General features: G+C 42.7%; 1 protein-coding gene and 1 long non-coding RNA gene across 3 annotated transcripts in view; one reads left to right on the top strand and one right to left on the bottom strand.

The window, feature by feature from the left end:
- LOC143292085 (A disintegrin and metalloproteinase with thrombospondin motifs 2-like) overlaps positions 1–13,803 on the top strand; it is a 106,872-nt gene extending 93,069 nt beyond the window's left edge. Inside the window, exons 18-26 of one of the 2 annotated variants that reach the window (XM_076602259.1) lie at positions 2–165; positions 1,059–1,197; positions 2,838–2,970; positions 5,021–5,246; positions 6,295–6,430; positions 7,101–7,272; positions 9,882–10,110; positions 11,047–11,182; positions 12,386–13,803. In XM_076602259.1, coding sequence (XP_076458374.1) covers positions 2–165; positions 1,059–1,197; positions 2,838–2,970; positions 5,021–5,246; positions 6,295–6,430; positions 7,101–7,272; positions 9,882–10,110; positions 11,047–11,182; positions 12,386–13,041 — 1,991 coding nt within the window. In that variant the 3' untranslated portion in view covers positions 13,042–13,803. The remainder of the gene's footprint in view (position 1; positions 166–1,058; positions 1,198–2,837; positions 2,971–5,020; positions 5,247–6,294; positions 6,431–7,100; positions 7,273–9,881; positions 10,111–11,046; positions 11,183–12,385) is intronic. The other variant, XM_076602258.1, reaches the window with a different exon arrangement.
- A 1,383-nt stretch (positions 13,804–15,186) lies between these two features.
- Positions 15,187–22,918, bottom strand: LOC143292084 (uncharacterized). Its single transcript, XR_013056619.1, has 4 exons — positions 22,800–22,918; positions 20,104–20,142; positions 18,400–18,493; positions 15,187–15,347 (listed from the first exon to the last, which is right to left on the bottom strand). It is a non-coding gene; the product is annotated as an uncharacterized LOC143292084 (long non-coding RNA).
- Between the last annotated feature and the right edge of the window lie 2,476 nt (positions 22,919–25,394).

The following is a 25,394-nucleotide window of genomic DNA, read 5'->3' as shown; positions in this document are numbered from 1 at the left end:
GCTCTCAGGGATCCGGAGGAGGACCGCTACGTCCTGAACGGGAACCAGACACGCGAGGACTCTCGGGACTTCGTGGAGGCGGGGGCCCTGTGGGAGTACGAGCGGAAGTTCGCCTTCCAGAGTCTGCGCTCCACGGGCCCCCTGTACGGTAGTTTGGAGGTCATGGTGAGTGGGGCCCTGTCTGGGATCCTAGGATACTTTTTTTTTTTTTCGTCTTTGTTGTTATTGTTGTTGTTGGGGGGAGTGGGGTTCTTGCTTGCTTGTTTTGGTGTTTATTTGCTTTGGGGTTTTTTTTGTGGGTGTTTTTGTTTTGGTTTGGTTTGGTTTAGTTTGGTTAGGTTTGATTTGATTTGGGTTGGGTTTTTTTCAATATGATTAGTATCAGTTTCAATTTCAGTGAGGCTTCAAAGCTTACGGACTCTGATCCAAGTGTAGCCTTATGCGTTGCACCACATCTCCTTAAAGAAAAAGGGAAGAAAATAAAAGAAAAAATAATGCCAGTGGCACGAGAAGCAGGGGCGTACTTTTAGACCCATCGCGATGGTCAGGCCTTCGGATGAGGAAGGAGAAAAAAGAATTATTTATTCTCTGTATGGAAAGATGTGTGATCAAGATGCGGCAAAGCTGTGGCAGTCAGTATTTGGTAAATGTATAACAGTCAGCGTGTTTTTGTTTGTTTTTTCCTGAAAAACACTGCTGTAAGAATTCTAAAAAGGATCTCTTTTTTTTAATAATTTTCTAATCTGTGTGCGTTCGTTTGTGCCTGAGTGTGTGCGTGCGTGCGTGTATGTGTGTGTGTGTGCGTGTGTGTGTGTGTGTGTGTGTGTGTGTGTGCGTGCGTGCGTGCGTGTATGTGTGTGTGTGTGTGTGTGCGTGTGTGTGTGTGTGTGTGTGCGTGCGTGCGTGTGTGTGTGTGTGTGTGTGTGTGTGTGTGCACGCGTTTCCTTTGTGTGTGTGTGTGTGTGTGTGTGTGTGTGTGTGTGTGTGTGTGTGTGTGTGTGTGTGTGTGTGTGTGTGTGTGTGTGTGTGTGTGTGTGTGTGTGTGTGGCTGTGCACAGCTGTACCCTGACCATGACTTCGCAGAAGCCTCAGTTTCCTACGAATACAGTGTGACCAAGGAGGACACCACTCTGGAGCGATACAGGTACTTCTGGCGTCACAAGGGGTGGTCTCCCTGCTCCGTCTCCTGTGGGGAAGGTAGGTACGTGTCTGCGTAGAACGATCTATTTTCTTCTTTTGACCGGAAACAATGCATTTCTCTGTGATATTGGTGATTAGTATTCCTGTATTCTATAAGAGTCATGAGTGATATGCATTTTTGATTGGCGGATAAGAATAGCCAACATCATACACAAAATATTAGGTGGCACTATCATTTCGTTTGATATTGTTGAACGGAAGTTATAATTCAACGTGATACATGTTGTTGATTTATTTTCCACACCCCCAAAAAGAGGGAACCGGATTGGTTTTATTTGTGAATCTTTTAAATCTTTTGTGGTACATTAGGGTAATATACAGTTTTAGCAACCTAGTATAAAAGTATATTTTGTGTCTTTTGTAATGCAGGCATGAATAACAATCATTTTACCTTTGTCATCCACTCTGATTAAGTAAATTGTGGTGTAAATTGTCTGAAAAACCACCGCCAAAACCCCTTATTAACCTGATAGCCACATCACACGCTTTCCTGCAATTGTAATTATGGCAGCTGTACAGGAAAAGCGTGTGTGTCTTTATCATGTTAGTAAGTGGTTATGAAGATTTTTTTCAGGCATTTTCACCACAATTTACCTACTCAGAGTGGATGGCAAAGGTCAAATGATTGTTATTTATGTTATACTTCATGCCTGCGTTGCAATATACACGAAATATACCGTGCATATAGCTCCAGGAATTTAGGTTCCTGAAATTGGACATCACCGTACATTAGCCCTTTTTGTAATGCGCCCGAATAGGAAGATAGTGTTCACGGATTGGAGTCCCATATACAGACCGAGATTTCTCTTCTTCCTCCACTAGACTTTGAGTGGTGGTCTAGGAGCAAGTCTTTTAGGATGAGACGATAAACCGAGATCCTGTGTGCAGCATGCACTTAGTGCACGTAATAGAACCCACGGCAACGAAAGGGTTGACTATAGCAAAATTATGTGAGATTATGTGAATCCACTTGATAGTGAAATAAATGCACTTGCTGACAAAAAAAGAAAGAAAGAATTGGGTTGCGTTACACTCTAATGACACGCTCTCCCTGGGAAGAGCAGCCCGAATTTCACACAGAAAAATGTATCGTGATAAAAAAAAAAGCAATATAACACACCAGAATACAGTTTCATACAACACAGAGAGATGTACACATATCATTACAGGACTTTGTATAAGACTTTCCTGTTAAACTGTTTATGTGTCATTGTGGTTTATGATGACATGTTCCAAATCGAAATACTGTTTAAAAACTTACAATGCAATGCAGTACGGTACAATACAATATAATACAACACAATACAATGCAATGAAACACAGCACAACACAACACAACACAACGCAACGCAACAGCAACACAACGCAACGCAACGCAACGCAAAGCAATACAACGCAACGCAAAGCAACACAACGCAACGCAACGCAAAGCAATACAACGCAACGCAACACAACGCAACGCAACACAAAGCAACGCAACACAAAGCAACACAAAGCAACGCAACGCAACACAAAGCAATGCAACACAAAGCAACGCAACGCAAAACAATACAACGCAACGCAATACATTACAACAATTTACATTACATTGACACGACAGTCAAGCGCCAACGGGGCCCCAATGACTACGCTTTCAGGTGTGAAGAGAGAGGTGCAGGTGTGCTATGACCGGGACACGGGGGAGGAGGAGAGAGAGGACATGTGCCGCTACCTACCCCCTCCCACACTGCTCACCCTGCCCTGCAGCCACGACCCCTGCTCACAGAAAAAGTGAGCAGCGAGACCTACGTCTCAGTGTGCGTGTGTGTGTGTGTGTGTGTGTCTCTCTCTCTCTCTCTCTCTCTCTCTCTCTCTCTCACACACACATTTAGTCCTAAATGGAAAAACTATATTGCTAAAAGAATGTCCAGGGGTTGGAATATTACAGGAATATGGCCCAATAGCACTGAAAGTTGGAGGACGAATGATAAACCCTTTTGGGGAAGATATATTTCAGGGTTGTTTTTTTGTTTGTTTTTTGTTGTTGTTGTTTTCTGACATCGTGAATGTACATGATTAACAAGATATTTTGATGAAACCATTGTCTTTGATAACAAATTTAAGACTGGTGGCAAAGTTTTGTATTTCGAAGACTTGGTTAGAAAAAAAATGTCTATTATGTAAAAGACCTTGTAAAAGAAAATGGAAGATTTTTTTCTTCTATTTTCATGAATTTCAAGATCATTATAATTAACAATCCAGATCCAATTACAGAGTACTTTGGTATAGTAAACTCCATTAGAAAACATATTTAGAGAAAGGAATATTGTATTAGATAACAATCAGAGTGGAGTGATTTATGATAAAGCATATAGTATTATGATAAAAATTCCAAGGGGAGCACGTTTATTTTATGATGTATTTATTGGAAATCCAACAATCCGAAATGCTTGCAAAAATTGGAAACATTGTTTTGAAAATCAACGTGAATGGAAAAAACATTTTTGTAACATAGGAAAGACCCAAGAAATAAAAATAGATTAAGATTATTCAATTATCGTGTCTTTGTGGCACGTTCTATGCTGATGAATATGGGCGTATTAACAGATAACGAATATATTTTTTGTTAGAATGAAAAAGACACGATCCTACATTATCTATGGGAATGTAATCAGGTACAGTTTATTGATAGCCAGATTCTTTCTGTACAAATATAGAATTAATAAAGTAGATACAACAAGACAAATGTTCATGAAAGATCTTAAAAAGGCACATGAAATTGACTGTGTTTTTAAAATACCTCTGGAATACAACACATTTGTGCAGAAATGGGTACCATACATATACATTGTACAAGATTAAGATCTATACCATATGTGATCAAAATGTGAATGAATAATTATTGATACGTTACTATTGACTAAGCATTAAAATTAAGGTATTCATGAATATCCATTGTTCTGATTATGCTTTGATGTGAGCCGATGCTGTGGTGTGTAATATCACACGGATTTAGTGGGCGGATACCCATTGTTCTGCTTATATCATTTTGATGTCAACTGGGCACAGTAATACCAATGGAATCAATGTGTGAACGGATATTTTCAGTTCTGCCGTTACTATAATTTCATTGTAAATTGTTCCTTATATCATATCATACAGAACGATTTTTGAATTAATATTTACTGTTCTACCGATATAATTCTTGATGTGGAATGTTTGGTATCCAGAACAATATATTACTGCAACTTCGAAGTGTATGATATTATACTTTATGATTATGTAAACCTTTGAATATAAAAAAAATGTTTGAAAAAAAGTTCGATTTTTTTTTTTTTTTCTAAGTTGTGCACTTTCTTCAACAATGAACTTGAACTTGAACTGGGTCAGACGTTTTAGGCCTGGAAGGCCTGTTCGTCGTTCAACTGGATACAGTATACCAGCATGCGTGGCCTAATGATAGCATACTGGATCGTATATGCTTGGAGAGTTGGCCCAATGAGCGTCTAACCTAGTCTTGAAGGATAACATGGTTGGGGCAGTCGCAACACTATCTGGCAAACTATTCCATATATTAACGACTCGCTCTGTAAAGAAAGAGCTGCGCACTTTCAGCCTGCAATGTGGTTTACTTAATATTAAACTGTTGCCTCTTCTGTCTCTACTTACTGCAGGTGATAGTTCGGGATTGTTGGTCTTGTAAATTCCATGTATGTATTTGTAGCAATCGATCATATCACCCCGCTGCCTCCTGTGCTCTAGACTGGGTAACTTAAGCAAAGCGAGTCTTTCATGACACGGCTTGTTCTTCAGATGAACTTGTCATTCCTTTTCCCCACAGGTACGTGTGGACACTGACAGAGGCGTGGAGCACGTGCAACGCGACACAGTGCGGGCAGGGCGGGGTTCAGACACAGGGCTACGTGTGTCAGGCCCACTACAGCAACAACCACACCTACCTCACTGTGGACAGCTCCCTCTGTGACCCCCGCACCGTTCCCATGGTGACCAGGAACTGCTCCGCGCCACCTTGCGGCCTGACATGGACGGTCGGAGAGTGGTCCGAGGTGTGTGTGTGTGTCAAGTCAAAATGATCTTTACTGAGGGTAAAAGAATAAGCTTTTACAACTTTTTTTACATCCTGATCACCGTGTGTGTGTGTGTGTGTGTGTGTGTGTGTGTGTGTGTGTGTGTGTGTGCGTTCGTGCGTGTGTGTGTGTGTGTGTGTGTGTGTGTGTGTGTGTGTGTGTGTACAAGTCTTGGATGTCTCTTTCATTCGTATAATTTTTTTGTTTTACTTTTCGTGATCAGCTAAGAAAAACAGAAAATGAGAGAAAGATGGAAATGATACAAAACGGGTGGATTTTGATATGATATGACATGTCTTTATTATCAAGTGTACTGGGGTCACAAAGAAAACGAGCGAGAGACGATGCAAACACCTGTGAAGAAGAAATCAAATCCACAACCGTAGGGGAAAAGAGAATGAAGTGGATATGTTCTCTCGCGGATTTCCATTTAACCCCCCACTCACTCACTCCTTCTCAGGGTTTTAGGTGACCTTTTCTGTAGTACTTTGATTTGTTTCCCCCAAAGGTTCACAGCTTGTTTGTTTTTTTTTAATAGATATATTTATGCGTAGTAGTAGTAGTTGCTGTTGTTGGTGGTGGTGTTATTATTGTAGCAGCAGTAGTAGTAGTACTCACTCGCTCACTACGATCAGCTTCGGATCCACTCTGATTCAAACTCTCGACTGTTGGCCGCTGTTCTTTCTGTCTCTGGACCTTGCAGTTGGAATGAACTTCATCTTTCTCTTCGTCAAGTCTCCACACTCAGCTCTTTAAAGTCTGGCCTTAAAACCCACCTCTTCCCAAAATAGCCTCCCTTGCCTGCCTCTTCCTTGTCTTCAGTTTCTCCAGTTTTAGAGTTATGCATGCGTGTGAATGACTGGTGCGAAAGCGCTTTGATTTGTATATGCACAAGATTCAGCGCTATATAAATACCGTTATTATTATTAGTAGTAATAGTAGTAGTTGTTGTTGTTCAGTTTGTAATATGTTCTGCTCCGCTCTGCTTCCTGTCTCCATGACTGCTGTACCCGTGGTGTCCCCTCAGTGCTCCGTGACGTGCGGTCAAGGCCGACAGTGGCGCACTGCGTACTGCGGGGACCCCCTCACCGACTCTGATGACGTCTGGTGCAAGGACAGTCCTCCGCCCCTCTCCAAGACCTGTGACATGGGGCTCTGTAATGGTGAGGGTGTGTTTTGTGTGTTGTAATGTGTGTGTGTGTGTGTGTGTGTGTGTGTGTGTGTGTGTGTGTGCAAGCGCGCACTCGCATGAGATCGTACTAGCGTTGCCATTTCCAAGGACAAGGAAGGTAAGGCAGATTTGATGTTAACAATCTATTGACTTGCTGCGTCGTTCAGCGTTGGGTTCTTGGCGTGATGAAGGTCTCGTTCTTTGAAGGCTTGGAGTCCTGAAGAAATATACATTGGAGTTCTTGCAGATATGTATAATTATATTCACGATCAGCTAAGGTAAACGGATAATGAGAGAGATATAGAGGTGATACAGAGTGGTGGATAGATCTCTCTCTCTCTCTCGCTCTCTCTCTCTCTCTCTCTCTCTCTCTCTCTATCTATCTATCTATCTATCTATATATATATATATATATATATATAAAGAGAGAGAGAGAAAGAGAGAATATGTCCTTATATTAAGGCTTCAAACATGAACCGGAAATGATATGCAAACACAAATGCAGTAGGATATATATATATATATATATATATGTGTGTGTGTGTGTGTGTGTGTGTGTGTGTGTGTGTGTGTGTGTGTGTGTGTGTGTGTGTGTTTAATTTTTATTTTCTTTTATCTGTCTATCTACCTATATATCTATCTCTTCATCTATTTCCATGCAGACATCCCGGACACCCTTGGTGACGACGAGTGCCGGGACAAGCTGTCCCAGTGCGGGCAGTCATTGGAGGTGGGGACCAGGTGCCAGTCCCGCCTCTTCCAGGACATGTGCTGCCAGACCTGCCGCCGTCAGCTGAGCGCTGCCCGCAGACCCCGCCTCTCCCAGAGGGCCGTGTAGGTACACACTGCCTCCCTGTCCCACACCTGCTGGTTTAAATAATCTTTAATTATTCAACAATACACATGATTACAATGCAATGAATGACAAAAGAGCATCAACAAGCTTAAAGCTTATACTGTGCTCACAACGTTGCACTTCAATTTTATCATGACGGCTGATGAACCATATTATGACTTGTATCAAATAACATTCATAAACAGTAAGTAATGAAATAATGAAATAAAGCAAATAAACAAACAGTACATAATATAGTAAAATAATGCTAATATCAATATTAACATGAGATTAAATTTATTATCACCAGAGTAGTTGGCCTAATAGAAGAAAAACACGAAGAAGAAGAAGAAAATTTAGAAGAATGGTGGGTAAGGTGGTGGAGGAGGGGGAACAGAGGGGAGAGGAGAAATTCTAACAGATCATTGGCCAATCCATTCAACTTTGAATATTTGGTCAGTCAAATAAATCCGACATATATTTTACGAATAGAATCATGTTGTACCCCTTCTTCACAATACTTTCTAAGCTAAAATCTATTTGAATCGGAGATAAACTGGTGAACAGTTTGAAATATGAATATATTTGTATGATTTATATTCATATTTCACCATTGCTCTCTGATCCTCTCACAGCGTACCAGCCACTCATCTTGGCTCCACTCGCTCACTGGGTGGTGGGGGGAGGGTTGGAGGGGGTGTTCGGGGACAGTATTTAGTTTGTTCATGCCTGGCATGGCCCACCGCGGTCGGCTGGGCTGTTGGCAGCAACTGTAACTACTTCACTCCCTCGATGCCAACCGCTGAAAAGTGCATAGTTTTCTCTTCCTTAATAATAATAATAATAACGGTATTTGTATTGCGCTGAATCTTGTGCAGATACAAATCTAAGCGCTTTCACACCAGTCATTGACACGCATGCATAACTCTAAAACTGAAGAAACTGAAGACAAGGAAGAGGCAGGGAATGCAGGTTCTCTTGTGAAGAGGTGGGTTTTAATTAAGGCAGGACTTGAAAGAGCTGAGTGCAGAGACCTGACGAAGCGAAAGAGGAAGTTCATTCCAAATACAAGGTCCAGAGACCGAGAAAGAACGGCGTCCAACAGTGGAGTGTTTGAATCTGGGTATGCGTAAACAGAGTGGATCCGAAGCCGATCGTAGAGAGCCCAGTCTTCACAAAATGCTGACTGTGTGTCACCCTGTCCGCCGTCGTTTCTGAGTAAGTCACAGAAAGAAATGGGATGTGAACGGACATGGAGCTGTCGTTTTAAAAGGAAGGTTATGGGTTGGTTTGTTTTTGTTGGTTTTTGTTGTTGTTGTTGTTGTTTTGTTTGTTTGTTTGTTTGTTTGTTTGTTGTTGTTGTTTGGGGGAGTGTTTTTTTGTTGTTTTTTTCTCAACAGTCCCTTGTCTGTGTTTGCTGAAGGGAAGGGTTAACTCTCTCCATACGAACGGCGAAAGAGACGACGTTAACAGCGTTTCACCCCAATTACCATCATCAAAATATTGCAAGCGGAAGGCTCTTATACTGAAGACTTGAATGTTGACAAAGAATACCACAATTCTGACGACGGAAGCTAAAGGTTGGGTCATTCAGACACCCACTGGACATCCGAGGGGTCTGTGTAGAGGAGAAGAGAGGGCTGGCCGTACTGAGTGAGTTAAGCAGTGGTTGTGTGTGGTTGTGTGTGCCTTTGTCTTGACCAAAGAGGAACAGTACTTCCCGCTCATATCAACGAAATCTCGAAACGTTAGTAGGCCTGTGTATTCATCTGAACATTGCGATCTTCAGTGAATGTTACAGTACTTTGTCACAGTGATCATTGTCAGATAACCTGCATTGAGAGAACAGAACGGCAGTATCCACATTTCTTTCCCTCCACTTCCTTTGTGTGTCACTGGCGGAGTGGACTTCCAGGCTTTGTCAACAGTACTCATTCCCTCTTGAAGGGAAAATTATTTGTATTTGTATTTCTTTTTATCACAGCAGATTTCTGTGTGTGAAATTCGAGCTGCTCTTCCCAGGGAGAGCGCGTCGCTACACTACAGCGCCACCCATTTTTTTGTATTTTTTTCCTGCGTGCAGTTTTTTTTGTTTTTTCTTATCGAAGTGGATTTTTCTACAGAATTTTGCCAGGAACAACCCCTTTGTTGCCGTGGGTTCTTTTACGTGCGCTAATTGCATGCTGCACACGGGACCTCGGTTTATCGTCTCATCCGAATGACTAGCGTTCAGACCACCACTCAAGGTCTAGTGGAGGGGGAGAAAACATCGGCGGCTGAGCCGTGATTCGAACCAGCGCGCTCAGATTCTCTCGCTTCCTAGGCGGACGCGTTACCTCTTGGCCATCACTCCACTTTTATTGCGGACATTGCCAACAGAACCGTCTTGGCAAGGGGAAAGAAAACAATCCACATTTCTTTCCCTCTACTCCTCTGCGTGTGACTGGCAGAGTGAACGTCCACGCCTTGTTGTGAACACTAGTCATTCTTTCTTGAGGGGAAAAAATGTGGAGACTGCTAATAGAACCCTGCATGACAAGGGGAAAGGAAAAAAAAGTGTAAACATGTTTGCTGCTTGACAGTTTGGTTCGAATCCCCCTCCCCACAGACACAAGTGGGTGCTGACGGACCGCTGGAGCCCGTGTAGCGCCAAGCAGTGCGGGGAGGAGGGGGAGGAGCTCAGGGAGTACCAGTGCCGGGTGTACTTCCGCCACAACCGCACGGCCCTCACCGTGCCTCCAGACCACTGCGGCCACCCGACCACCGCGCCCCGCCTCGCCAGACCCTGCTCCACCCCGCCCTGCGACCTCCGCTGGTCCACGGGGCCCTGGTCACAGGTGAGGGGACAGGGGTGAGGGAAGGGGGGGTGGTTCTTTTCTAAGCGTTACCATCACCCAACCCCACACCAACTTCCCCCCCCTCTCTCTCTCTCCCTCTCTCTCTCTCTCTCTCTGGTCTGAAAAGAGTCGACGGCACCCACCTCGATCGACGGCACCCACCCAACCGATGTCGGTTGTCCGTGTGTGTGTGTGTGTGTGTGTGTGTGTGTGTGTGTGGGGGGGGGGGGGCCTGGGGGTATGGAAACATGCACACACACACACAAACACACACGTACGCACACACAAACACGCGAGGGATATATAAATGTGAATCCATAGAATACAATTATAGAATGGAATACTTGAATTTCCTAGAGGCTGCTTGAAGAATGTGAATAGATTTGTTTTAAAGGATTGAAACGCAGTGAAGAAATGATACGAAATACACAATACCATGGATTTGCTTTCCCTAAAGCTCCAGCGCTGTTTTTTGTTTTTGTTTTGTTTTTTTAGATTAATATATTATGAATGGTGGTGGTGGTGGTAGTAGTAGTAGTAATAGTAGTAGTTGTAGTAGTTGTTGTTGTTGTCGTCGCGCTATTTTTTAAGATGAATATATTTATGAATGGTAGTAGTAGTAGTGGTGGTAGTAGTAGTTGTTGTTGTTGTTGTCGTCGCGCTATTTTTTAAGATGAATATATTTATGAATAATAATAGTAGTAGTTGTTGTTGTTGTTGTCGCGGTATTTTGTAAGCTGAATATATTTATGAGTAGTAGTAGTAGTAGCAGTAGTAGTAGTAGCAGTAGTTGTTGTTTTTGTTGTTGTTGTCGCGCTATTTTTTAAGATGAATATATTTAGTAGTAGTAGTAGTAGTAGTTGTTTTTGTTGTAATGCATTCTGCATCGCTCTGCTTCCTGTCTCCATGACTGCTGTACCCGTGGTGTCCCCTCAGTGCTCCGTGACGTGCGGTCAAGGCCGACAGTGGCGCACTGCGTATTGCGGGGACCCCCTCACCGACTCTGATGACGTCTGGTGCAAGGACAGCCCTCCCTCGCTCTCGCGCATGTGCAACAAGGGGCGCTGTAAAGGTTGGTTTTCTGGGGTGTGTGGGAGGGGGGGGAGGGGGGGGGGGGGGGGGGGGGGGGGTTCCAAGATAACGTAACAAGGGAAGAAAGCAAACTGCCGCGGAGCAACCGCAGGGGAGGCAACTGCGTCTACTGAAGGGGGTAAGCATATGCGCTTGCTTCCCCTGAACGGCAAAATGTTTGAGGAAACCAAACCAGCAGATTCACACGCCCCCCCTCCCCCACCCCCACACTCCTCCGACTTCCGTCAGTGCCTGTGAATGCAAACTACGAACCACACTTTGCTGATAGCACATGACGGGCGAAACAGCCCAGTGGTTAAAGCATTGGACTTTCAGTCTGGGGGTCCTGGGCTGGAATCCCGGTGGTGGTAAAGGGTTGGAGATTTTTCCGATCTCCCAAGTGAACAGATGTGCTGACCTGTTAGTGCCTGAACCCCCTCGATATGTATACGCATGCAGATGATCAAATACACACGTTAAAGCTCCCGAGATCCATGTCAGCGTTAGGTGGGCTATGGAAAGAAGAACATACCTGGTATAGAACCCCCACCCCATAGCGGGGGTAAAAACGATCATACACGTAAAAACCCACTCAGTACACTATTGAACGTGGGAGTCGCAGCCCACGAATGAAGAATAAGACTCGTAGCACATTTCTGGTGATCTATTTCCATACACATCTGTGTGTGTGTGTGTGTGTGTGTGTGTGAATATATATATATATATATATATATATATATATATATATATATATATATATATATATATATATATATATATATATATATATAATGTATGTATGTAAAATCCAGCATTTATCAGTGATCAGGATTCTACACCCGGTTTCGACATGGTATTGTATCCTTGGGAAAGACATTTTACTCCGATTTTTCCACACTCCACCCTTGAGCGAATTGGTAGTTTACTTCGGGGGTGGGGGGTGGGGGTTAAAACTGCGGAAGGAGAGGGTTTGGGCCCACTGACCCTCCGACGCTGAGCTGTAGGCACAGTCCCGACTGCTGTAAACGGCTATGGGATCTTTAACCTCTTTCAACCTTATAATTTCATGTGGTTTGTTTGTTCATATACACATATCTAGTCGGTTTTATGTCATACGAACATATTTTGCTTATTTTCTTTGTATTTATTGGATGTGTAGGCCGCATTAAAACCCCATGCCCTGTTTGGCTTCCTCTCGTGTCAGGTGTGAAGGGCGGACATTTCTGTTCGGACAAGTACACCTTCTGTCGCCACGCCCGCGGCCTGAGCTTAAAGTGTCTCTCCAAGGGATTCCGCCGCATCTGCTGCAGCACCTGCCGACGCTCCAGACGAAACGCACGCAGGCTTGCTGCAAGAAAACGCACCGGAAGAAAACTAACTGCAAGAAGATCTGCTGCAGGCAAACCTACCGCAAGAAAACCTAACGCAGGCAAACGCACCGCCCACAAGCGAACCAACAAAACTCGTGACAAAATACGTGCAGCAGCACGGAAACGTGCCTCCAACAAAACCCGTAGAAGCAAACGCCGTGTTGTGAACAAACACCTTGCAACAGGAAAAGGCACATCAGACAAACGTGCTGCTAAAAATTCTGCAGCCAGTAAAGGCAGAGCTAAACCACGCACTGCTGCCAAGAACAAGGACAGCCATACAGCAAACAAACGTGCTGAAAACAGACACGATGCAAGAAGAGGTGTTGGTGACGAACGTTCTGCTGAGGTTGAACGTAGCGCCGCAAAGCAACATTCTGCACACACACCCTTTGTCAGTATGACAACCACCGGAGAACCACCATTGGCTGATGCACCGTCTCAATGGGACTTGTACAGACAAAGCATGTACAGAGATGAAGAGTACTAACGACTGCTCAACTTGTAGCTAGGTGTACAGAAAGTTGACTATATTTTAGCACAGTTGTTGTATGCGTTTCTGTTTTTATGTTTTCTTTTTCGTTTTACTTGGTCAGATTGTTCAAATAGAAATGGTGTTCAATTGAAATGTATTTTATTGCCAGTTTAATTAACGAAAGAATCACCGTGCTCGTAAATCAGACGACCATGTTTTTTTTTTTCTTTGACATCGATGATCAAGATCTGATGGTATGTGCCACAAACGTGTTCACCTCACAGGATGGTAGTTTTTTGGTTGTTGCTAGTTGTTGTTGTTTTGGGGGGTTTGGGGTTTGTTTTTTTTTGGGTTTTTTGTTTTGTTTTGTTTTTTTGGGGGAGGGGGGTTAGTATTGGGTTTGGCTCCCTTGACTCTTGTTTTGTACTGACAGCATGGGCATGTGGAATTTGAAATGCAGCCACAAGTTTTATTTTTACTCCATTTATTTATTCAACACCAGTTTACAAGTATTCGTTCGTTGTGGCGTATTTTATCTTTTAATAAAAGTTTATGGAAGACACTATGTAATGATTAAATTTCGTTTATTAACAAAACCTCAACTGTGTTGTACTACTTGTCATTTTGTTAAAACAAAGCGATACCAAATCGTGCACGCGCACACATACATGCACTAAATATGCATACAGAGAGAAGAAATGGCAGGTACGTTGTTGATGAGTCATAGATACACTCTGGCATACATTGTCGCTGGCGACAACACGTAGCCAAGTGCGAGAAAAGTTATGTGCCGCGAACACCGGTACATAATGTCGTCAGCAACAAAGCACCATCTTCTTTCCTTCACGCCTTCAGCCCTTCCACATCATTAGAACTGTGTGGATGTACTCTGATGTTGGCTTCTCTTTCTTGTGTTATGTTATTGTTGTTATGAATACATAAATTTCCATCTCTTGTTTAAAATGGCAAGAAATCATTCTATTAGTGATTACACAACACATTTAATTCTGACATCACGAAAAAGGACAGAATTTTCATTTATCATTGAACGTGTAATTTATGTGTTTGTGCCTTGTTATATGTTGTTTTTCCTTTGAAGAGTATGTCTTCACCACATCAATTCACTGTCACCTGTTTTTGGCTCAGCCATAAAGAAATGCCACACAAAAAGACTGACTTGCATTTCGGTACCAACATGATAAGTTCCTTGTCCAATTTCTAATAACTCCAGTTATTACCAAGGTTTAAATGCCTTTCCTCATGGCTTTTCTAAATGTTCAGCCAACAGAATATGCAAGGATTGGGGTGGGGGGTGGGGTATATATAATCATATGACAATATTTTAGCCGTCTTAGATCTTTTCATACCGTCACCCAGCAGTGCTTTTAGCCAAAATGCACATGATTCGACCAGACTAAAAAAATAAATCATTTCTTGGACAGCTGTTGCTTTAGGCAAACAGGACAGAAAAAACAACAGTAGAATCCTTCGCTGACGTTCTGCCTCTCTCACAAGGTCCACTTGGCCCAGCGGTATAGAGAAAGTAAGAGCTTATCGGTATGTCACGAAGATTTCCATGTTCAGTTTGAAAAGTCCCTCAGACCTACTCCGGTCTGCCTGCCACCTTTGTGACTCATGTTCGTCTTGAACTTCTAGTGTTGGTTTTCGTGTGAGAGTGTGTATGTGTGTGTGGGGAGGGGGGTGAGGGGGGGCGGGGTGTAGGGGGGTAGGGTATTTGTGTGTGTGTGGCTGGGTGTGAAAATAGGATTTCATTTTTATGTTAACATCAATTGACTGTTCTAAGGGATGTTGAATGAAGTGGAGATTTAGATTTCGAAGGAAAAAAAAAAGTTCCGGACTGGAAAACATCACAGAAGACACTGTGGATTAAAAACAAACTGCACTTCACTATGTGTCAATTCAAAGTGATGATATGAATTGTGCATGCGCGCGCGCACAGACACACACAACACACACATGCACACACACAAAAGGCCTTACAAATTAAACTCTTTGTCCTCACACACACACACACACACACACACATTATATCTATATTGTATATATATGAAAATGTATAATTACTTATGTATATACATACGTGTGTGTGTGTGTGTACATGTATTTGTGTACACGTAAAGAGAGAAAAAAATAGGTATATATAATTATATGTTTAATTCCTCCGTTGCGGGGGAAACATATTTCGAGCAAGTGGGTTCATGCATTGTTTCCTTCCGATATCTATCCGACTCCATTTCAGACACCAGTGCCCATTTCATCCAACAAGGTCTGGCTCACAGCTGGCCTGACAGTTGCAGCTCCTGTGGAAATGAGACAAACAAAACGAAATGTTCGTATGATACATGCAATAATAATAACAATAATGATAACATTTTGCATAAAGATAATAATGATAACGATGATGATGATGGTGAAACTTTTCATTGCGACTATTCTCTAAATAGGGTGTTAGACGCTTTGCAGAAAATGCGTAAACACACACACACACACACACACACACACAGAGAGAGAGAGAGAGAGAGAGAGAGAGAGAGAGTACTTTCCACATGAATGCAAAATGTATCAGCTCCCGCCCCCTCCGATTCTTAACTGACAATAAACTTAGTTTAGTTCTACAACTGTATAAAAAAAAAAATATTATTTTATATGATAGTCAGTCGTGTCCGACTATGACCATCAGAACAGCAGAGGAGGCAGCTGCTGTTTCGACTATTTGGGCTAGAATTTGATTATAGTGGAGAGTGTCTTGCCCAAGTTACATCCTCACTCTCTCGGCCAGGAGGGTTTTAGGACAGTCGGCGTTGGGATGGTTCCCAAAGGCCAACTAGCCCACAAGGCTGCAGCACTAAGAACCATTGCAATTTTGCCTCCTAGTTTGAGAGTCATAGTCCTTCACAAAAGACTAAGCTGTAAATGATTTCCCATTGACTGGAGAAACCATTGATAATACAGCTGTCACTTTGCTGTTGGCCCAAATGTAAAAACTTATGTCAATATGCGATATAAACCGAGTGTTGGGCTGTACAGACCAGATATTCACTGCCTTTATTTTTCAGTTCCTCACGCATTTCCTTTTAAAAACAAATCTAAAAACATTCCCTTTCAAGCGGTCTCTACAAAAAATCAAAGCACTCCATTCCATGTATGTATTCTATCGATCTACATCTATTTCTTCCATGCATGTTTGTGTGCGCCTTCGTATGCGCGTATGTGTGCAAGCGTTCGTGCGCAGGTGTTTGTACTTGTATGCTAAGTCTGACTTTTAGAGGTTTGAAAACGCTATGTAAACGCATTCTTCTTTTCTTTCTTCTTCTTCTTCTCATTTTTATTATCAGTAGTAGTAGTAGTAGTAGTAGTCTTTGAGTCATCGAACACCCTCACTCTTCTTCTTTTCCCCTGTAGTAGTAGTTGTAGTAGTAATAGTCTGCGAGTCATGTCATCAAACATCCCCCCCTCTCTTCTGTTCTTTTTCCCTTGGACACTATCGCAAACCGTCAAACTGTAACCCCTGGAACTTCAGACAGACAAGATCAACTTGTACTCTTTAACTTTTGTTACTTTTGTTACTTATAGCCCAGCCGACCACAGACAGTCATGTCAAAGCTGAAAAAACTGCAAATATCGGTGCCTTAGAAATTAGGGGACAAAACTGGAAAAGAACACAAGTATTGTCACATTCATGCACATAAACCTACACCATGTCTCTGACATTGACCTTGACCATCCCATGAACTTTTCAACAGAGGATCATTCAAAAAAAAAAATAGTAAGAGTGATAATAACCTGAATATAAACAAAATAGTACGCAGTAAACAAAATTGATATATTGATAATAACATGCATATAAAACCAAGGATTGCCAATGGAAACCTCACACGTCTTGTATGCACACAAAAAATGAAGAAAACGACACAGTGCCTGATTACCAAGTCCAGAAAAAAAATATGTTTCAAAAACCATTCAAAGGTTTCCAGAAGAAGAAAAAGTACAGTTCAATCGACCAGCGAAGCAGAAAACAAGAAAGGGAGAGACGACCGAAAGAAAAAGGATCAAAAGCCAGAAAGAAAGAGAGCGATGAAAAAATTAAAAAAAAGGAAATTTCAAACTCAGATTTTTTGAGAAGGGTGGGGTACCTGCTGAAAGAGCTCCCGGCATCCAACGAGGGATGCTGATCGGGATTTTGTAATGTACTATATTAGTTGTTTTTTTAATGTACTGTATTAGTTTTGCACTTTTTGGGGGAGGGTCACAGCGTATTTCCGTCTGTAACATTCGGGCAGCTCTCCCCGGGGAAAGCACGTCGCTACAGCGTAACCCCACCTTTTTTCTTCTTTTTGTTCACTTTTTCTGTCTCTAGGTGTATTTGCTTTTCTATCAAAGTGTTTTGTGGGGTGCTTTTTACGGAATTTTGCAAGGAACAACCCTTCTGTTGCCGTTAGTTCTTTCACGTGCGCTAAGTGCATGCGCATGCTGCACACGGGACCTCGGTTTTTCATCACAGCCGAATGACTAGCGTCCAGACCACCACTCAAGGGCTAATGGAGGGGAAAATCTGGCGATTGTGTGGTTCGATCCCATGCCCTCTGATTCTTACGTTTCCTATGCGGACGCGTTATCATTAGGCCACCACTCCACATGGCCATCACTCCACATGGCCACCACTCCACATGGCTATCACTCCACATGGCCACCACTCCACATGGCTATCACTCCACATGGCCACCACTCCACATGGCCACCACTCCACAAGGCTATCACTCCACATGGCCACCACTCCACATGGCTATCACTCCACATGGCCACCACTCCACATGGCCACCACTCCACATGGCTATCACTCCACATGGCCACCACTCCACATGGCCACCACTCCACATGGCCATCACTCCACATGGCCACCACTCCACATGGCTATCACTCCACATGGCTATCACTCCACATGGCCACCACTCCACATGGCTATCACTCCACATGGCCACCACTCCACATGGCCATCACTCCACATGGCTATCACTCCACATGGCCATCACTCCACATGGCTATCACTCCACATGGCCACCACTCCACATGGCCACCACTCCACAAGGCTATCACTCCACATGGCCACCACTCCACATGGCCATCACTCCATGATCATAGGATACATATGACATGGAATGATACCTTCTCGCTTATCCATAGATACTATTCGAATAAAATTTTAAAAAATACAATACAATAGGTATAGCATTAAGCAAGCAGTAGCTCCCCCTCCCATCTCTCCCCCCTCACACCCTCCTCCGCCCCCCCCCCCTCCCCTAACCCCTCCACCCTCTCCCCGGAGCAATCCAACGGGGTGTGGACTATGCTTACGTGCACCGGGTGCCGGCAGGGCACTTGGTATAGGTGCAGGGGCTGACGATACACTGAATCATGTTGCAGTTGTTGGCCCCCACCAAGAATGACCCTGGTGCAGAAAGAGAATTCGTCAATCAATCAATCAATCAGTTAATCAATCAATCAATGCCACCGCAGCAAAAAGCGCCAGTAATACAATGCAAAAACAAAAAAAAAAGTATATAGTATAGGTAGTTAGCAGCAGTGTTGGGGTTTGTTTGTTTTTGTTGTTTATTTGGGTTTGTTTTTTTGTTTGTTTGTTTGTTTGTTTGCTTGTTTGTTTGTTTGTTTTGTTTGTGTTTTTTTGTTGTTGTTTAGCAGCAGTGTTGGGGTTTGTTTGTTTGTTTTTGTTTGGGTTTGGTTGGGGTTTTTTTGTTTGTTTTGTTGTTTTTTTGTTTGTGTGTTTTGTTTTGTTTGGGGTTTTTTGTTGTTGTTTTTTTGGTTGTTGTTTTTTGTTTGTTTTTGTTTTTTGTTTTTTTGTGGGTTTTTTTTTGTTTGTTTGTTTGTTGTTGTTTTTTTTGGGGGGTTGCTTTGTTTTTGTTTGTTTCTTGTTGTTTTCAGACATTTGTCACAGCATCAGCATAAAAATCAACAGCTTTTAAAAAGAGGTTCAAGGTTCCAACGCCTTTTACGCCATCGGAACGGTGCAGTAGTACCCACTGTCTTTGAGGCTTAGCGCACCTTGAAGACGGGATACAAATCCTCTCTTTCCTCGGATTTTAACCTTCCCCAACCCAAGACAGGAACCCCCGTTCACACCTGGGCACAGAGAGAGGAACATCGGAGTAATGTGCCTTTCCCAAGGACACAACACCATGCCGAAATCAGTGGAACCTCGAACCCTAATCACTGGTGAACACTGGATCACAGGAGCCAGATGTATTGCTCGGACGGAAGAGCCCAGTATGGTCGTAACCCGCTACTAACTGTGTGTAATATGGAAGTGACCAATGGCGTAGTTGGGTCAACGTAGGCATTTAGTCACGTGTAACTGTCAAAAAGTTAGAACCAAGCAATGCAACTGGCTCCAGAAGTCCAACGCTTAATTAACCGATTCTGCCACTGCGCCACACAACAGTACTAGCTGACTGCTGTAGAAGTTGTAGCACTAGCTACAGTGGCAGACAGGGTACACCCTGAGTAATTCAATGTGCAACAAACAGAAGAAACCAGTATACACAGGCTGAATATTATATTTCAAACAAAGGAAGTTATTCAATGTTATGACAAAATGAGTTCCCAATATATTTCTTATATTAAGAGTACTAACTTCCCTCTGATTGATTGCTGATGATATTAGATTATCATTAGAGACTTGGCTGCTATTTTACTTGTATGATTCCTGCTTTTTTTTGTTTTTTTTTCTTTTTTTTTAGCTGCTTCTTCTCCACGACGCTTGATGCTTGCTCCAGTAGGCCTAAATGGTAGTCCCCATACTTGTGGATAAAAAGGAAAGTGCAGTTCTTTGATTTTCCGCTGTGTGTGCGTGTGTGTGTGTGTGTGTGTGTGTGTGTGTGTGTGTGTGTGTGTGCGCGTGTGTGTTGGGGCCAATTGTTCATGTATGTGCTCTCATTAACCCGATGAAATGTCGCAACGTGTTTGAAAGAAAAGTTTCTTTGTTCAAGATATTATTTAAAATAAAATAAAATAAAATAAAATAAAAAATAAACCACAACACACCTTTACCAAAGTTTGCGCCCTGGGGACCTTGTGGAGCACCTGCAAAGTAGTACCAACAAATGTTCATAGCATTGCCTCTCTCTCTCTCTCTCTCTCTCTCTCTCTCTCTCTCTCTCTCTCTCTCTCTCGCTCTCTGTGCACATCTTTCTCAGTCTCACGTTCACAATGTCAAACACTCTAAGAAGGGACTGAACAATTTCAAATCAGCTTCAAATCAAGCAGAGGATGCAAGGATGATCAGAGAAAGCCCGGGTGGGATGTCGAGACGACGCTGTTTGTGGGGACAGGTGTGTGGCCTCCTCACGTTGAAAGTACTACAACAACAAAGACTGAACACTCCTCAAAATGTTGTAGGGCAAAAGAAGAACACCATCCACCCCCGCTGAACTTCCAGTTACAACTGCTTTCCTCAAATCACACAAGTTCTCAGACTTTCTTCATTCATGTTGAATGTTTTTAAGAACTACAATAATGTTGTGTGTTTTGTGTGTGTGTGTGTGTGTGTGTGTTTAATGCACATAGCCGCGAAATGCCCACAACACTGATTTCCATACTTCAGAACACTTGTAGAATTTGTTCTTTAGCCTGAAGGCCAATGTAAAAGTAACTGCTCTGCAAACAAAACAAACAAAACAAAAGACCTGCAAGGGATCAAAATGTTCCACAGGAGTGCCAAGTATCGTTTCCAAGTACGGACGGACGATGGCTTATTCCCCATGGAGGGGCTACAGGTGAAGTTCAGTAGCTTGTTGACTCCCCGCTCCCCATCCCCGAACCCCCCACCCCCACACCCTCATTGTTGTCCCATCTCCACCCCCATTCCCCCTCTCATTTCACTCATGCAGGATAAGGGGGTGGGGGGCAGGCAGAAAGTTGGGCATGGTCAGGGGAACAGAATCAGGTAAGTAGGCCAAGAAAGCGTTTCAAAGCATTTTCACAATGACCTAGTTGATAAGTAAAAGAGTTTGGAAAATAAACATGAAAAAAAAAATAATAAAACGAAACCAGTTTTAACCACCTGCCTGTTCTCAGAGGTCGATGCGCTATCTTCTGACCACTCAGTCGTACATGAAAAGGGGCAAAGTAATGAAGTTTTTTCGCCCGTGTGAATTGTGCACAGACCCGTCCTGGTTTGGTTTTTTTTTTTTTTGGTTTTGGTTTTTTTTTGTTGGTTTTTTTGGTTTTTGGTTTTGTTTGTTGGTTGGTTTTTTGTTTTTTGTTTTTTTTTCTTTCTTCTTTTTTTCCCCCTTAAGTTTATACCATTTTCTTCTTTCCGTCAAAAAAACGTTTGTGCTTGTTGTTTCAATGGTTGCTACTTTACACACGACAAAGACACGTTTCTTTATCTTTTTGGTGTAAAAAAACCCATAGAAACAGAAAGAAAGAAAACGAAAATCATGTCCAAAAAGAGGTGTAGGTCAAGGAACCCTTTTGTTCCCTAAATGCGCAGTCTACTGCGGGACAATACCATGGGCTCCAGTACATCCAACCATTATTGATTTAGCAGCAGCGTTTGATACATTTTCACAATTGCATAATACACACAGCAGCTGCGTTATATAATAGTGTAAGAGAATCGTGTTTGTCGGCGATTTAAATCTAGCTAGGGTCACGCTTTCGTTGGTATTTTGTTAGAAATGATGGTCGTGCACAACTGATTACCGTACGTCACATTCCCGGTCGTATTTGTGTCCACGCTGCTCCGTGTTCCTATATATCAATGTATGCTAGTACTAGTACGTGTTGCTACGTTACTGACTGGCAGAAATTAGAAAATAAACTGGCTACGGTTGTTCTGTTAACAACAACAACAACAACAAAAAGTAAGAGTGCCCAATTATCAAGTCAACAGAAAGACAAAAATATGATATTCGAAGTTGTTTTGTTGTTGTTTTTTTTCTGGAAAAGTTGTAGGTAAATGGACCATCAAAGTAGCGAATAAGAAAGGAAGAAACTACAGTAAGAAAATGAAAACAAGAGAGAGAGAAAAAAAAGAGAAAATTCTAGCACATAATTTCCAGAAGGTGGGGATGCTGTTCATACATGCTGAAAGAGCCCCTGTCATCCACACAGAGGGGATAGTAGGTGTCCAAGCTAAATGTAAGTACAAACATTTGAAATAATATCTAACAAATGATTAGGATTATTGTGTGTGAGGTTCACTTCAACTTAGTATTTCAGCTCTTTTTTTTTCTTCTTTTTTTTGTCTTTCATCTACTCATATTAAATGACTGTGATTCTCTTACATGGATATGTAACATTCACCGCAAATGATTTTAGTTTTCTCTCTTTTTGTGAAATAATAAAATATTTTGTAGTCTGTAACTATGTAAGATAGTCAGTCGTATCCGACTAGGACCACCAGAACAGCAGCGAAGACCATCTGGACTAGAATTTGTTTGTAGTAGAGAGTGTCTTGCCCGAGTTACATCTCCACTCTCTCGACCATGAGGGTATTTAGGGACAGTTGGTGTTAGGATCGTTCCCAAAGGCCAACTAGCCCCCAAGGCTGCAGAGCCAGTGCAATCCTGCCTCCTAGTTTCAGAGTCATAGTCCGTCACAAAAGACTAAGCTGTAAATGACGTAACGAGTCATAGTCCTTCACAAAAGACTAAGCTGTAAATGACGTAACTAATATTGTTAAAAAGAAATAAATTTTATATATATATATATATATATATATATCAGTCCCTTACCCCAGACGAGGCCGATGACGGCCAGCAGAAGCAGAGCGGTGAGTTTCATAGTGTGTGTCGTCTGTGAGGAAGTCTGAGAGAGCACTGACGACACTCCCTCTCCGGTCTGCTTATCTAGCCAGCAGCTGCGTGTGTCTAACCCTTCCTCCTCCACACCCCACTCCACCCACCGTCCTCTCTGTCTCTGTCTCTTTCCCTCTCTCTCTCTCTCTCTCCCTCCCTCTCTCTCTCTCTCTCTCTCTCTCGAACGAACGAACGAACGAAATTGTTTTAATGAACTTTGGCCATGGACCACAATTCAAAACCAGGGGACTGGGGGTGGGCATGGGAAGGGGTATTATAACACTTGAATAGATGACACAATATCATAATATTCATGGACTTGACATTAATTCTACTTAATTAGGTCTGAGTATATGATTTCTCCTTTTGATCGCATGGAAAATAAATTTTGATACATGGAAATTTCTCTGCATGTTGTTTGATAGGAGAAGTGAACTAAGAGACATGTTTAAACAGTCTTGAAGAAATTTTGTCCGTAAATCATTATATACAGAACAAACAAACAACAAATGGTATTCATCTTCTTGTTCACCTTGGCGAAAAGGACAATGCTTTAAAACATCATTTTCAGTGTACCTATTAACATTGTTATTTAAAGGAAGCACATTAAATCGGGCCTGAGACAACGCCACTCTGAAACAATATTCATCAGCATTTGTTATGTATTTTTCTTTTTCAAATACAACTTTGAATGATCTGTAGCATGAATATCTGTCTCTATCACTAATAGTACCCGACCATTCTTGAATGAAGATATCTATAAGTCTTTGCTTGAAAGTAATAAGAAATCCTTTCACATCACCAACACACTGTTGCAACCACACAAAATTAAAACCTGTTGTACATAATATTTCTCTAACTTGAGAAGCCCAGCACTGTTTTCCATTTAAGTCTAATCCAAGCAACATCTGATAAGCCATGTAAGGCAATCTATTTTGATCCATCTGTAGTATTCTCAACCAGTACCTTATAACATTTAATAACGAGTTTATAAATAACGGATATCTACCAAGATCACCATAAACCACTTTGTTTGGTGTTTTCACTGGCACTCCCAAGAATCGCTTACATGCTAATAAATGATTTTTTTCTATAATCTCTAGTCTACCCCCAGTCCCCTGGTTTTGAATTGTGGTCCATGGCCAAAGTTCATTAAAACAATTTCGTTCGTTCGTTCGTTCTCTCTCTCTCTCTCTCTCTCTCTCTCTCTCTCTCTGTCTCTGTCTCTTTCCCTCTCTCTCTCTCTCTCCACCCGCTTTCTCTCTCTCCATCGTTTGAAAATAGACTCTCTCTCTCTCTCTCTCTCTCTCTCTCTCTCTCTCTCTCTCTCTCTCTCTGCGTGTCTGCGTGAAGTAGGTGTGTGTGTGTGTGTGTGTGTGTGTGTGTGTGTGTGTGTGTGTGTGTGTGTGTGTGTGTGTGTGTGTGTTATATTTGTGTGGCGTATGTGAGTTGAGAGAGAGAGAGAGAGAATGTCCATGGTTGCGCGCTCTCTTATAGTACCATATAGCATATGAATGTCACTCTGAACAAAAAGAGAAAAAAGGAAACCGACACGTCAGTTGCAACAAAAAATACATATCCTTATCTTTGGCCCACAACTAGACCCTCTCATTCTTATCTTCACCAGTCAAAAGATGCGAGCTTTGTACGTGACCACGATCAGTCTTCAACGATTCGTGTCACCCAGTGGTTAAAGATAACACAGTTGTTCCAAGCACTTCAAGAGACTGTCAGCTTTACGGACTGACGATCGGCAGTGACTTGGATTCAAACCCTGTAAAGTGAAAGTTTAGAGGTCTCATAGACTTTTACGGCCACTAGTGCAGTGAATTTATATCCACTGTGTCTACGGATCAGAGGCGACGGGGCCCAATCTTCTTCTTCCGCCGTTTCAAACCTTCTCCTCACAAAGTCAGGTACCCATTCCCACCTGCCGGGGTGGAGGAAGGAACATTTGGAGTAATGTGCCTTTCCCAAGAACACAACATCATGATCACTGCCGAGCACTGACTCAGAAGCCCAACAACGCCTAAACAAATCAAATCCGTCAAAGCGCCTCCTATAGGACGGGCGCAATAGCCGAGTGGTTAAAGCGTTGGACTGTCAATCTGAGGGTCCCGGGTTCGAATCACGGTGACGGCGTCTGGTGGGTGAAGGGTGGAGATTTTTACGATCTCCCAGGTATGTGCAGACCTGCTAGTGCCTGAACCCCCTTCGTGTGTATATGCAAGCAGAAGATCAAGTACGCACGTTAAAGATCCTGTAATCCATGTCAGCGTTCGGTGGGTTATGGAAACAAGAACATACCCAGCATGCACACCCCCGAAAACGGAGTATGGCTGCCTACATGGCGGGGTCAAAACGGTCATACACGTAAAAGCCCACTCGTGTGCATACGAGTGAACGTGGGAGTTACAGCCCACGAACGCAGAAGAAGAAGAAGAAGCCTCGTGTAGGGGCATGATATCGTTGAAATGAAGAAACAGTGAAGCAAGGCGAACCCAAATAATCAACAAATAGTAAAGAGTGGTA

This window comes from Babylonia areolata, chromosome 18, assembly GCF_041734735.1.
Source record: "Babylonia areolata isolate BAREFJ2019XMU chromosome 18, ASM4173473v1, whole genome shotgun sequence".
Lineage (NCBI taxonomy): Eukaryota > Metazoa > Mollusca > Gastropoda > Neogastropoda > Buccinidae > Babylonia > Babylonia areolata.
Note: the sequence above shows the minus strand (reverse complement) of the source record. Positions and strands in the feature narration are given on the sequence as shown.